The sequence below is a fragment of the Lutjanus erythropterus genome, chromosome 22 (genome assembly GCF_056507025.1).
Source record: "Lutjanus erythropterus isolate fLutEry1 chromosome 22, fLutEry1.hap2, whole genome shotgun sequence".
In the NCBI taxonomy this organism is placed as follows: domain Eukaryota; kingdom Metazoa; phylum Chordata; class Actinopteri; order Lutjaniformes; family Lutjanidae; genus Lutjanus; species Lutjanus erythropterus.
This window is the reverse complement of record NC_139338.1, coordinates 5635206-5649792: the sequence shown is the minus strand read 5'-3', so window position 1 is coordinate 5649792 and position 14587 is coordinate 5635206. Positions and strand designations below refer to the sequence as shown.

The 14587-nt window shown below is 40.9% G+C and overlaps 1 protein-coding gene across 10 annotated transcripts in view; it reads right to left on the bottom strand.

The window, feature by feature from the left end:
• Positions 1-13937, bottom strand: part of LOC146306522 (uncharacterized) — a 36839-nt gene extending 22902 nt beyond the window's left edge. For 2 of the 10 annotated variants that reach the window (XR_014768981.1, XM_084711002.1), the window contains exon 1: positions 13794-13935. Coding sequence is in view for 1 of the 10 variants with exons in the window: in XM_084711001.1 (XP_084567127.1) it covers positions 4659-4673 (15 nt within the window). In the remaining 9 variants the exon portion in view is untranslated. Of the gene's footprint in view, positions 1-4658; positions 5124-13793 lie in introns of those variants that run through there. The other 8 variants (XR_014768976.1, XM_084711001.1, XR_014768979.1 and 5 more) reach the window with 7 other exon arrangements.
• Positions 13938-14587: the final 650 nt, after the last annotated feature.

Below are 14587 nucleotides of genomic sequence, written 5' to 3'. Positions count from 1 at the left end.
ACACATCAAACAGCAGGATGAGATCACGGCTCTTGCTCCTCAGCGGTGTTTGTGCTTCCACTGAGAGCTGCCGAGTCAGAGGCTCTCTCGCAGCACGTTAACGCCCACCACAGCACATAAACACACCCCGCTGTGACACGGGCTGTCCGCCGCCACTTCCAACTCAAACAAACTGCTTGGCGCGGCCGCTGCCAGCTCCCACCCCGGCAGGAAATGATGTTAGTCAGGCTCACGTCACAGCTCTGGCCTCAGTGTGAGGGTGCTCCTTCGACGCCTATTAATGGTCGGGTGTCGGATGTCGCTGGCGTTGGATGAGAACATGTTGACTCTGATCTCTTGCCCTGGACAGGCTGAGCAGGTACAGGAAAGGAATTAGGGCTGGGCGATTAGATGAACGCATCAGGGATCAGCGATGAGCTCAATCAATGACAGTGGAAATTCCCTTGTTAATTGTTTGGTAAATGAAAGGAAAAAATGTGTTTAAGTTCAAGTTTCTGTCAAGTCATCTGACACCCAAGAAATGAAGCCTCTGGCTGGAAATGATCACTTCAGTTGTCCGAATGATTGTATCTGTTGGATTGGATGCTAAAATTTGCATCATATAAAATAATAATAATAATAATGATAATAATTGTGATAATTGATAATAATACTAGTGTGTTGGCCTCTTAAAGAACATACCCATCAGGAGCATGTGCCCGATCAAAGGAAGCCAATTGGCCCTTCCAAAGTCCAAACCATTTTTGCTCTGTGCTCCAATAGCATTTGAGAAAATTTGGTAGCTCATACAACTATCTCCTCTTCCTGTAAAAGTGACATATAGGGTCACATCTTAAGTTAGCTAATGTGAGCAAAATGCTAGCTAACTAGCTAGCTAATAATTGATAAAAATTAGCTACTTAACTAACTTGCTAACATTAGCTTGCTTAAAGGAGTGGGACTTTGGGGGTGTAAATTTTGAGAAGCAAAACTGTATATCAAAAATTGGAATATCAAAAATCTGAAAAAGTCTCAAAATGTGTAGTAGGAGTAGCCAAAAAAACAAAACAGGTTTGGACAAAATTCAAAATGACAGAAAACTGATACAGATGCAAAGAAAATTTTGCTTCTGACTTGTAGTTCAAAAGTTAAAGGCTAAAATGTAAAGTTCATTGCTATAGTGCCACCGTCAGGCCACACTGCACCAACGGCAAGTGTGAAGTCTATTTGATGAACAGTTGTTGAGAAAATTGAAGGACATAGTTACATACATACACAAACAGACAGGGATTCCTTATAATTAGATTTAAAGTGAGCAGTCGGCTGTCTGATGACAGACTACATTTTCCAGAGCCTGTCTGAGTGTTGACTGGTTTCCTCTCAGTTGAGTGTGTTTGGGTTTTTTACTTCTTATAATGAATGCACAGCCTCCCAACAGCTACTCTGTGCTACAAGTTTAGAAGCAAAATTGACACCTCATTGGGCGGACTGAAGCCCCTCAGGTTACCACACCTTCATCTATCTGCTGTAGAGGAGATTATAGTCAGTTGACAAGAGAAAAGACCTAAATCCAACCAAGAAATGTGGAAGGAAAAGGAAGGTGCACAAGAAAAAACTCAGGAAATGACTTCCTTTGATGGCCACTAAATAATGGCTTCAAAAAACAAAACTTTATATTGAAGTGATTGGGACCTCCCCACCAACCCAAACTTTTCAACACACGTCATCCATAAGAAGTTAAAGTCTCAATCCCAATAGCAACATTTAAATGTGTTTTGCTAGCATTGTACAATTATTATATTTGGGGCATGTTTCCTTGACCAACAGATTTTCCAGCCAATCAAATCTCAGCCCGGGTGGATGCTTAGTCGATCCTCTGATCTCAGTACAACCCAGCTTTCATCCTGTTGCACCAGCTATAAAATCCACCAAACTGATCCCAACTCAGCCCACACACATCCCATAGGAACACAAGCAGCCAGGTCCAGTTTGTGGTAACGCTTTAGATTAAAGCCTGCAAGTTACAGTGTAATTATGTTGCACATGAGGAACCACATGTACTGAATACTGCCTGCTGGGAAAACAAGACTAGGTCAAAAGCTAGTATATGGCTGGACTGTGTACAGCATGAAGCACTAAAGGACTTTTAAAAGTGGCGTTATCACACCTCTTGCTTCAAGTGTTATTTCCTGAGGGCAAAATTCTGGAGTTTTTGTGTCACTTTAACACTCAACTGACCAATAGTGTAACTTCATCGCTAACTTAGTACGTCAGTCACAGACTTTCTTATTGAAAAAAATCTGGCACAAGGTTTTGTTGGTTGGTTGGTTGTGTTTAAAAGAAAGAGAATTGTTTTTCATTATTAGGCAGTTATTAAATAGTTACAGACTACAGTGATGTTGTTACTGTGGAAAAGACAGGACAGTGGCAAACTATCAGAGTGACAGAGATGAAAAATACAGAATAAAACACACACCATTTATTTCACAAAGACACACACGTGAGAATGAGCTGCGTATTGAGGATCTTAGTCAGGGTTAGCACACTAGGGGGCCCTTTATCATGTTTTGTCCACCTGAAGGGCAACCTAGATGGTAATTTATCATGTTGTCTTGCGCACTGGGCTCATTAACTCATTAATCATCTGAACTATATTACTGGTGCGTTCACGAACAGCTTGGACAAATCCAACTGATTCTACCTTATGGTATCATTTATTTTAAAACTGCGCTTTTGCATTCAGGGGGCAGTGGAATAAGCTGAAAAAAAAACAACAACAACATCTGACATAACTATGAGCAACCACTTTTGCATTACAGTCATTTCATCCATTGCTAAAATGAAAATATTGATTGGTGCAGCTTTAATATTACAGTCGTCAGACAACCTTACTGGTATTGGGGCCTGATAATGACGTAAGGCATTAATCGGGTATAAAACTTGTGACAGCGATCTGCATTCCGACCTAAATTCCACAGCACCACACATTTGCCTGGTGATTTCAAACACTGTGCAACTTGAGAGCTGAATGGTGCTTTTCACTTCAACTATGCTTTTGCATGTAGTACAAGGGACATGCATTCCAAATAGCTAAGCTACGATACAGCTGGAGTGAGGAAATGTACTAACAAGACTCCTCACTCATGGTGTAACAATAAACCAGCACAAAACCACATAAACCACCATGTTCTGAACAAACACATGACAAACAAAAACAAACAGTAACACTTGCATTTTGAAACATAAAAGAGCTAACTTAAACTCTTAGCAATGCATCATGGTAAATTATGCGAATGAGGGCTGAACACTGTCACATTGATTGTCACAAGCCAAAATCCTACAGTGGTCCACAATGGTCGAAGGACGCCATTACACAAGTTACATTACACAAACTACATCAGCTTTCTAGACTGAGGTTCAATTTCAGCCTCATATAATCTCACTAATCTAATCTCTAATAATCTTTACTCCTCTTAAACCCACAGTTAATACTGATTTTTATGTTAACAATAAATCTGTTTTTTACAATGTACAGGGAATCACTCATAGTAACAAACAGAGAATTATCATTGCCGTTTTTGATACTAAAATTACTACTTAATTAACAACCCTAAAAAATCAAGAAAAAAAGACTGCTGGTGTCGGTATTGGCATATGTTGAAATTCAGATATCAGAACAGAAAAAAAAATGGATCAGTACGTCTCTAGTTACAAGCCATATTTTGTTCCCGCCAAAGCAACCAGACTAGTTTGGCAAAAAGAGTCGTTTCACCTCACAGAACACGAAAGTTCCTAGTATACTGCTATTTCAACCTGTTAATTCCTCAACTTGCTCACCTTTGCTGTTTTGAAGTGGCTGTCTGGTGGCTTTGGAGAGAGCTATATTTGGCTGGGGGTGTGTCGACCGCCATCCACTCTAGGTAATACACTGACTATGGATAAGTACCTTATACAACCACACTTCAAAACATCCAAACTATGCCTTTAAAAGGTTGTCCTCTATCATCATCCTGGTCGCAAACATATAATACAAACTACACAGTACATCTTAAGTGTTAATCTGACAGCTCTGTACATGCATGTGTCATCAGGGAGAGGTATTAGTATATGAATTTGGCTAATGTGACTTTGGTTATTAGACTGTTAGAGTTTATGTAAACACATTATGTGATTGCTGCTGTGTTAACCTGCCCTCCTGCTGCCCTGCAGCGTCATCTCCCACAGTGGAAAAAAACACCAGGAGAGGTTTCACTCCCTACCGGCATTTGGCATCTGGTCAGTACTCCCAGACTTTCACCTTTCCTCTGACACTGACACACACACACACACACAGACACACACACACACACACACACACACACACCCTGTATCTGCCTGTCTACCCGGCATTTATCCGATGACAACGGAGCATTATTGAGACATGGCAGGGTAATTGTTTATGGCAGGAGGGGTGGATCAGAGCCCGCCGGATCCTGTTACCTTCCACTGACGTGAGTTCATGTGGGAAAGCGCGCAGGCAGGTAAACAAACCCAGGCGGGCAGCGCATGGGGCAGTCGTGAGCACTCAGACACACACCCACACACTCACACCCACTTGCATATGCACTCCTGTAAACAAGCCAAAAGCATCAGATGTACGTTACATAAACGCATAAAAATAAAGAGCCCATTTCACTCACCGTCTCCTGTGCCATGGAGTGTCTGAAGGTGTGTCTGCCTGTTCTCTCCTCCTGCCTCCTCCCAGTTTTCCCTCATGAGTAACATTTACAAGCTAAAACCTTCCTTTTCTTCAGAATTTGGCCACGGTCACAGCATCCGTTTCATCAGAACAAAGTTTCCCCTGCTGTTGTCACTTTATCCCATCTTACACCATCCTCCAACTGCTTCTAGTGGTGGTTCCTGCCTCTCGCTGTGCCCTCCTGACAGTGACAGAGTTACACACTCCTCTCTCCCTCTCCTCGTCTGTGCGTGTGTGTCCTGTCCTACAAAACAAAGTGGGTGTGTCTGTGTGAAACACGCCAAAAAATGTGAGTAAAGAGGAAGAAGCACACACCCACGTGTGAGTGGACTATGGATCTACTCTGCTGCATGTGTGTGTGATCAGTAGGTGGGACTGTATATGAGTGTGTCTATATGTGTGTGTTTGTGTCACTGTAAAAAAATATGTTTTGACTTAAAAAAAAAAATTGTCATCTGGGGTGATAATTTGAAAAGACAAGTTGAGGTAATTTTGTAACAATTCAAAACAAATGAACTCGTTGTCGAATAAATGTGGCATTAATTCAGTTGTACTTGAGAAACCTGTTCAATAAGCTTAAGATATTAAGTTGAACCAACAACGCTTCAGTCAGCTAACCTTCATCATGGTTTGCAGTGTTTTCTTTATTGGGAAAACAAGCAACAATGACTTATATAAAGTGTATAAGTCACGGTTGCTTTTTAATTTACTTTTCAAGTCAAACATGTTCAATAAACTTTTATAGATATTAAGTTGAAACAACTCTTCAGTCACACTGACAAACATTTCAAACAAATTTAGTTTAATTTTACTTATTTTGTCAGTTTGAAAAGCGCTTTAATTAGTTATAGTAGTTATTTATTTATTTGTGGAAACAAGCAACCACACTGTGAAACCAAACTATTAGTTTTAACTTTAAAAAGCTAGTGTCCAGGCTGCCTTATAAGTTTAAGTTGAGTGAATCTGAAATAAAAGGTTGAGGCAATTTTGTAATGACTCAAAACAAAACTCACTTTTCCAGTCAAATAAACTTGAAACAATAAGCTTAACAAAACAATAAGCTTAAGACATCAAGTTGAACTCTTGGGTCACACTGATAAACAAAACTTATTTCCTTTTACATTTTCTCAGTTTAAGAAAGCGTTCCCACTAAATTTAATCGATTTTAAGTGTGAGGGGGCGGGCCCTGAATTCAATACTAAACTTCATCATGGTTTGCAGTTTTTTTCTGTATTGTAAAAACAAGTAACCGCGCTGTAAAAATAATTAGTTTCAACTTTAAAAAGTTAATGTCTGGGCTGCCTTAAAACTTTAAGTTGAGTGAATTTGAAAAGACAAGTTGAGGTAATTTTGAAATGATTCAAAACAACTGAACTTTCCAAGTCAAATACGTCTGATATTAATTCAGTTGTCCTTGAGAAAACATGCTCAGTTCAGCTTAAGATATTAAGCTGAACCAACAATTCTTCTGTCACACTGACAAACATTACAGTTCAACAAATCTGATTATCCTTCCACATTTTCTCCGTCTGAGAAGTGGAGAAGGGTCTCAGGAGAGTTTTAATGCTGAAACAATGAGAGTTAATGAGAAAAGATTAGTTGATTCCGCTAAATTCCTGTATGATTTTTTTTACAGTGTGTGTGGCATCCTGGGTGTGTGTGTGTGTGTGTGTGTGTGTGTGTGTGTGTGTGTGTGTGTGTGTGTGTGTGTGTGTGTGTTTTTGTCCAAGCTCCACTTTCCTCTCAGCATTTCCTTGAATCCAAAATGCACATATACACACACACACACATACTGCACCCAAATTCAACTGAGTGTGTTTGATTGTGTGTGTGTGTGTTAATGTGTGTGTTTGATGCCAAGTGCTCCATTTTCCCAGGCAGCTGGACGGGGTCCCGGCCTCGCCGGAAGGATGGCAGGGAATACCAGGAGAAAGTACAATAGAAGTGACTTCACACATATTTGACTGTATGTGGGAATCGAACCGACAACCCTGGCAGTGTTAGTGCCTTGCTCTGGCCATCGAGCGGACACAGCGGGACCACACACGAACCGTCTCCGCTCCGTAGTCCAATAAAAAAAAAAACAAAAAAAAAAAAAAACAGTCCCAGCTCCTCCGGCCTCTAAATTGCGCTCCGTTAGCCTCCAACATATGAACTGAATGGTAAACAGCAGGAGAATGAGAACAGCCCAGGGACTCTATAAAAAGAGCCCCCGTCTCCATGGCGATGCCAGAGGCAAAGAGCGGTTCTGTCCGAATGACCGCGCTTCCCACTTCCCGCCGCCCCCGAACCCACTCCCCTGCCGCCGCCACCTCCTCTCTGTACACACAAGGCATTGTGGGAAAGCAAACGCATTTCACATCACAGTCACACTCGTCTCCGCACACACAAGACTGTTGAGTGTCACAATAACGAGGAGAAATGTGCTCTCTCGACTTTGACCCCGCCCACTGGGCAGAGGTCAGCCGTGTACCTGTACACCAGTCAGCAGTGAGCTGTCTTTAAAAGAAATAAATTCCATATTGAATTCATACAAATTAGCAAACTGACTGTTAGCCTGGAACATAATATCATTATTTTCATACTAAAAAGAATGTGATCTATCCATCCAGATTCAGTGTCTTTGTCAGAAGAACAGACATTTTGCTAAAATATGATTATACTCTTTCTTGTTGAGACTTGGATGCTGCACGCTAAATATTAGAAGCTAGCAGATAATCCGCTTAGCTTAGCATAAAGACTGGAAGCAATGGGACACAAAAATAAGCATTCCAGCACCTCTAAAATCATCCCGTCATATATTGTTTCTTGAATCAGTACAAAAACTGAAACATAAAGGTGGCAAGTTATTATTTGAGCTATGTGCGGGATTATTTTTGGCCAGGTGCAGTGTCTTCTTGCGGTCTTACTGTCGCTACAAAGTTGCCAAGACATGTTAATTACTAAAGGAACATGTACACAGGATGGCATGCAGTTACATTCCTCGTCTGAGGTTTCACTCAGTGCATTTCCAGATCCACACTCTGTTACAGTTGGTGGCGGTAATGCACCATAATGATGTTTGCAAACCTTGCAAACAATAGACTAGAGATAAAAAAAAAAAAACTCTACAATTCCATTTGCCAAACTGCTTTGTTATCCAACCAGCCACCAGGTCACTTAAGCTAGCACCCGCCACACCATCTCCATGAGAGGAATCCTCAGCCTCAACTGGCCCCAGTTCTGGGCAGTGTGCTAGTAGTTAGCATCAGCATTACCTCTGGGTGTCTTCACTACATTTTCGTTATTATTCTGATTTTCCTTTCCTTTTTAGGTGTGACTTCAAAGTTGGCAAATAATGAATTTTGGTTTGTCATTAACATGTCTTAACATGAACCGTACGTACTGAGTTCCCATGAGTAACCCAAAGAAAAAACAATCACTCAATTACTGTAAAAATTTTCACACTTAAGCCTGAGGATTGTAACATGTGTCATTACGTTTGGGGAGACAATGCTGTTGAGTTTTTAAAATGTAATATGTTGCATTTTTGGCACAAAAAAAACCAGACACAACTGAGATTCAGTTTACCAGGGATTTCCAGCCCCCAGAAAATCACACTGAAACTAGATCAGACTTGTAGGAAAAGTAGGATTTTGGGTGAACTACCCCTTTAACCGACCACAGTGGTCGTCTCCGGCGTGCAGCGGAGGTATCTGGGTCACAGCAGTAAACATAAATACAGCTGCTCAAAGAAGGTGAACGCAGGAGAACAGGAGCTGGGTCTCCAATTAGAGAGCATGATCCATGGTCACAAACACACACACACACAGCTGGGTCCAACCTTTATGAGTGTGTGTGTGTGTGGTGTGTGTGTGCGTAAAAAAGAGAGAGAGACTGCACACGTGTGACCTGAGCGATGAGCAGGTTTCTCGCTAATGAGGCCGAACTCTAGTTTACCCCCCGCAGAGATTCACCTTCTGACAGAATGGGGCTCCTGTTTACACACACACACACCCTAACACACACACACACACACACACACACACACACACACACACACACACACACACACAGGTGAGTTATAACAAAACAGAACAGGAACAACAATGCAGTTCCTGTCATCCTACTGGATGAAGATGTAAAGTTCACCAGTGTGTGTGTGTGTGTGTGTGTGTGTGTGTGTGTGTGTGTGTGTGTGTGCGCAGATAAAGCTTTTATGAATGTGATGTTGTTGCAGTGCAGGGCAAAGGTACAGCGGTGCCACACCCAGCCCTCCCAGCCATTCACCAAACCTGGTCAGATTCCAGGAACACCAGCCTAACACGGGGCAGCAAAGTGCTGAGTCAACAGCTTGTGTGTGTGTGTGTGTGTGTGTGTGTGTGTGTGTGCATGTCTGAAAGGCAGAGAGTGAGAGAACACACAACCCTACACAACCATAAAAATGCATGGTGAAAAGTTAACTACAACTCCCAAGATGCATTTCAACAAGAAACATCCAATCACTTAGCTTAATGCGCAACATTAATGGTGCACAGAAGTTAAAGATTACACTGCTGATAAAACTGACAAAACCATCTACATACTTTCTGATTGTGGGTCAGTTTCAGGCGAATTCAACAACTTAAGCCACGTTCCCATGTACTAGGAACCACTGGAGGAACTCAGCACATTTCCACCACAGGGGACCAGGGGCTACATTGAGTTCCAGGGTTATTACCTCACCACCCAAAAAGTACCTGCACAGGGGTAGAATTTTCCAAAAGTACAGAAACTCTGGGGGTGGGGCTTTCAGTGCTGAACATTTCTGATTGGTCAGTACTTGTAGTATTTTATTTCAGCCACCATGAAATATGATGATGACTGTCAGTTGCTTCATATGGTGTTATCGTTGTATAGTTGTGTGCAAAATTTATGCATAAAAACAACCATAATGTTTTCATATATCAGTGGACTAATTTGTCTAATCAAGGGTTTGTAAAAACACAGTGGAAACGCAGACAACAATTGACTGAAGAATGCTTTTAGTTCTTTTGAAAGGTAGTTCCTGGGACTAAGTTCCAGGTACTTTGGGTGGAAAAGCAGCTTATGGTGCCATGTTTTATTAACAACTGAAACAACAAAGTGTTTTGTATTGGCTGCAAATCTGATTCATGTCTCTGACTGGTCTCTTCTCCACAGCAACACCGGCTGAAGCTCATGGGTACTGTAGTATTTAGAGCTGATGAAAGAATGTGACCTTTTTCCAAAAAAATCCAAACAAACAAACAAAAAAAAACTATTATTATTATTATTATTATTATTATTATTATTATTATTATTATTATTACTATTGTTATTATTATTATCATAAAAAGTCTTATACATTATTATATTTATCATAACAATATGTGTAAATAACTAACTTCTCTGGACCACTTTTATTATAAATGATTATTAATCAGTGACAAACCATATGTCATGCTGAAGGATTATTAACAGCTCATAACTGATTTTAAAGCAGTCAGATCAGTTATTACCATTAATAAAGCTATTCGTTACAACTTATAAATCCTATGGAAGGGTGAAAAAGTTTCACAAAGTGTGACAGGAGACATACATGCAAATACAGTGAAGCTAATTTGAATTTAAGCCCTCACTGTATCCTGGCGGAATGAAACTGGTGACACAAACTGTACACAACTGCAAATTACCAACAGAATCATAAATCAGACACACACTCCCAACACACACATCGACGCTCACAGGGGAAAAACGCTGAACCTACTGTGTCTGCACTTGAATGAGAGGAAGAGAAGAAGAGGTTGAACTCCAAGTCGAGGTTTCTTTGGTCTGTCCTCTTCCCTTTAACACAGTCACTGGAAAATGGTGTGTGTGTGTGTCTGCGTATGTGTGTGTTGTCTGTCATTCATACTGCGACAGCACTAGAAGTATCATCATACCATCTCTGACTGACAAGACAAGAAGAAAGCCCCCCTCCCTCCAATCTTATCTGTTTATCTGCGCTTAAAGTTTAAGAAGGAAGTGTGTTTTCAGAAAGTGTGTGCGTGTGTTTGTGTGTGTTACTGCTCACACATTTCACCACTTCAGTCTCAAACCACAGAAAACACAACATGAAAACACACAAAATATAAACTCATGCCTGTGGTTTACCCTCACACACTGCTGCTGGCTGTGTGTGTGTTTGACAGGTGCTAGTTCACAATAGGAAGTGAGTTACAGATCAGGAATTCAGGTGTTTGCATGAATGTACACACACACACACACACACACACACACACACACTCCCACACACCGACCACACAACACAGTCATCAATGCGTCACGGCTAACCCTTTGTGTGTGTGTGTGTGTGTAAATGTGTGTGAGTGCTACCATCCCCCTGCCTATCATGAACTTTCACCTAGTTCTGCATCAGTCCATCCTGGTCCCAGGTCACTCGATATGCATGTGGTCCCAGCTTTTTTACCCACAATTCCAAACTGCCCACTGACAATATTTTTCTTCCTCATGGGGGTAAAGTCTTCATTGCAGTTGGATCTTTTCCTCAATGTATCAGCTCAAGTTTTTTGGCAGGTTAATGGCTGTTTACAGATGTCAAATCAACCATATGCTCCAAGTATTGCGACTCATTGATATTTTATTACTTTGCCTTTCCCAGAACTTCTCTGGCTCCCATTTTGTCATCCTGAAACTGAAACTATTTCCCATATGCAATTGTAGATAAAAAAAAAAAAAAAAGTGACAGCTCTTGAGGCCAGTAAAGAATTGTGTCCTTGTTGCTGCACTAGCGAGCCCTGCTAGTTAGCTAAAGTGCCAATCAACAGTGTTGTGATGTGCAGGTGGACCCTGACTTCAACCGGATCCACATGAATGCATCAGAGCCCGACCAAAATGGGATTTTTGAGGCCGATACAATACCAATTTTAGAGGGCAAAAATTCACCATTTGCCGATATGTTGGATAATATAGCTAATATAGGGAAATAAGGCTGCATTTAACAATTATTAAATTATCAATTAACCGACAAAATGGTGAAAAATGTTGATCAGTTTTTTCCAAGATGACATCCTTAAATGTCTTGTGTTGTCCACAACTGGAATATATTCAGTTTACTGTCAGGGACTAAAGAAATCTGGGAAGCTGAAATCAGAGAATTTAGACATATTTTACTAAAAAATGACTCAGACATTACTATGCAAATGTACCCAGAAGACTGCTTTCTTTAACAAATAAGTTTACTAAAAAATATTTAAGCTAAATATTCTCAAACACGTTAAGTAATCACCAATCAATTGCAGAAATTAATGCTAAGAAAATGAAGAATAAATAAAAAATGAAAAAGAAATACCTAAATAAACATCAGTACTGTTCACTATCTTTCAGTTGCTGAATATTTTAATACCGCCAGTCAGTCAGGGGCAGGTTAGAAAACAAGAAGCAGCTTTTCAGAGAACTCTTCTTGTTCTCATAAATGTTCCCCATTGGGCTAAATCTAAACATTGTTTTCCGCATTATATGTTCTATAAAAACAAGTTTTCATATCAGACATATTGGTAAACATATATGCTGATACAAACTGGAGACTAAAGAATTGCCTAAATTCCACTATTATGGGAGATGATGATGAATACAACCTTGGCTACTGCAGCTACACTAAATTAATCCCAGTCTTAAAGTCAGACTACAAACTTTTGAAAGATAAATTATTTTAATTCTTCCTCTTTCCTGCACAAACTAGAAGTTGAATTCAGAAGCGGAACAAAAAACTCAGTTAAAACACTCAGGGGGTTTTCTGCCACAGCCTGGTCTTGCATAAGCACTAGCTTACCATGGCTAATGTAAGCTAACATCGGCAAACGTCAAAAAGATGGCTGACATTAACTGACATTATTTAGTCAACTCAGTGATTTTGTGACTTTTCTATACTTGTGCTCCTGTCACACTGCGTTTTTAACCAGTAAAAGCTAGGCTAGCCTCGCTTTCAAACTTAAGCTAGCAAGCTATTAAATGAAAAGAAAAAAGAAACAAACACCTATTTAGCAATATGTGTCAAAAAAAAAAAAAGGATTATATCACAATCCAATGATAATTTTCTCCCTGTAAAACAAAATATGATGTGTTCTTACGTAGGCTGGAACCAACCAATTTCAACCAATATCATCAACCCATCAGTCTTCATCATCATCAACTTTTAGCAGCTCAGAGCTAACGCTCACAGCTAGCTAGCTAACAACAGCATGGTAGCCTATACACTGGGTAATGAAACATCCACTTTTCAACATTCAAAAGAAAAAAATGTCAGAAATGCACCATTCTATCTAATCTAGATACTCTTGAAATACAGTTTCTTCTGGATTTATTAGTTTAGCAGGAAGTAGCAGAGTAACGTAGTGTACGAGGGACACCCGTAATTGAGTAATTCAACACTTAATGGATAACTCAGCCAACATAAATCAAACGCTTCTGACCTGGTGGCCATTTTCTCACCACTTCCTGTCTCTTTATCAGTTCAGATCAAAGAAAACACCCACTAAAAATGACCTCAAACTAAACACAATGGCCTTCATTCTCCTCTTCCCTCCTTCACTCGTCTCCCTCCATTTATCTCTCAACCTTCTTCATCCTCCCATCATGCCAGCGCGTCTGCCAGCATACATCACTGTCAGGTGAAATACACACGTCTGCACACCCACATGAAGCTGTAAAGACCACGCCGTGTGGTTAAGAGGCAAAGTTCACAGCCAGAGGGAGTGGCACGGTGTACAAGGGCCAGAGAAACACACACAAACCACACACACACAACCTTTTTTACAACAGGTAGGATCACGCTGCTCGCCCACACACACATTCTTGTCGTTCCACAGGCAGGTAAACAGTTTGGTCCAGAAGAGAGAAGCACAGAGAGGTATTAGCCGTCACACGTGCGCGCACACAGACATCATCTTCAACTGGAACCCTAATATGCTTTGTGTTTGCAATCTGGATTTCCGTGAATTAAAATTCCTTGCAGATTCATCACTTGCTCCGTTATTTTAAGTATAAACACACACACACACACACACACACACACACACGCACAGAGGGAGATTCAGACCTTTCTGCCAGTAGTGCGTCATCCAGTCCTGCTTGCTAATTTGAAGCCCATAGGCATCTGCAGCATACATTAACTCCCAGTGAAGCCTGCGAGAGAGACAGAGAGAGACCACATGGTTATGTAAGATGTCCCTGTGAGATGGACAGTATCTCCTCACCGCCTGCCCTTGGTGATCAACAGCCAGCCAGCCAGCCAGCCGCGCAGTCCCAGAGGAAAAAATAAAAAGACACAGAGGGAGACATTACATAAATACCATTCAGCATAAATAAACACACACGAGGCCAGAAATGAAGCCGTGAATTACACACACACACCGGCTGTAAAGTGATTAACGCAATAATCCATCTGCGTCTCCCCTCAGATCACTATTCCCACAGTGCTTCTCTCTTACAAGATCCATCTCCGTTTACGGGAACGTGACCACCAGCTCTGACCTCTGACCTCCTTCCTGCTTGTAGGTTAGAATCTATTTCCAGCGCTGTCTTCTGAGAATTTGTTTGATCGTTTCAAACTGAAGCTGGACTATTTTTTTCAGTCTTGTGCTTTTTTTTTTTTTTTTTTTTTGCACAGCTAGAGGCGAGGCCTTAAGCAACAACAGAAGACGTCGTTTGATGACATTGTGAGGTGGCATGGAATGATGGGAGTTGTTTTCTTCATTTTCAAACAGCCACCACAGCTAATAAAAATGTAGTGTTGTTCATGTTATGTTTGCTGACGTCCTTCCTCGTGCTCTGATGTATCATACATATTCTGCTTTTCCCATAAGTTATGGCAACTAGCAACTAGCTAACAAT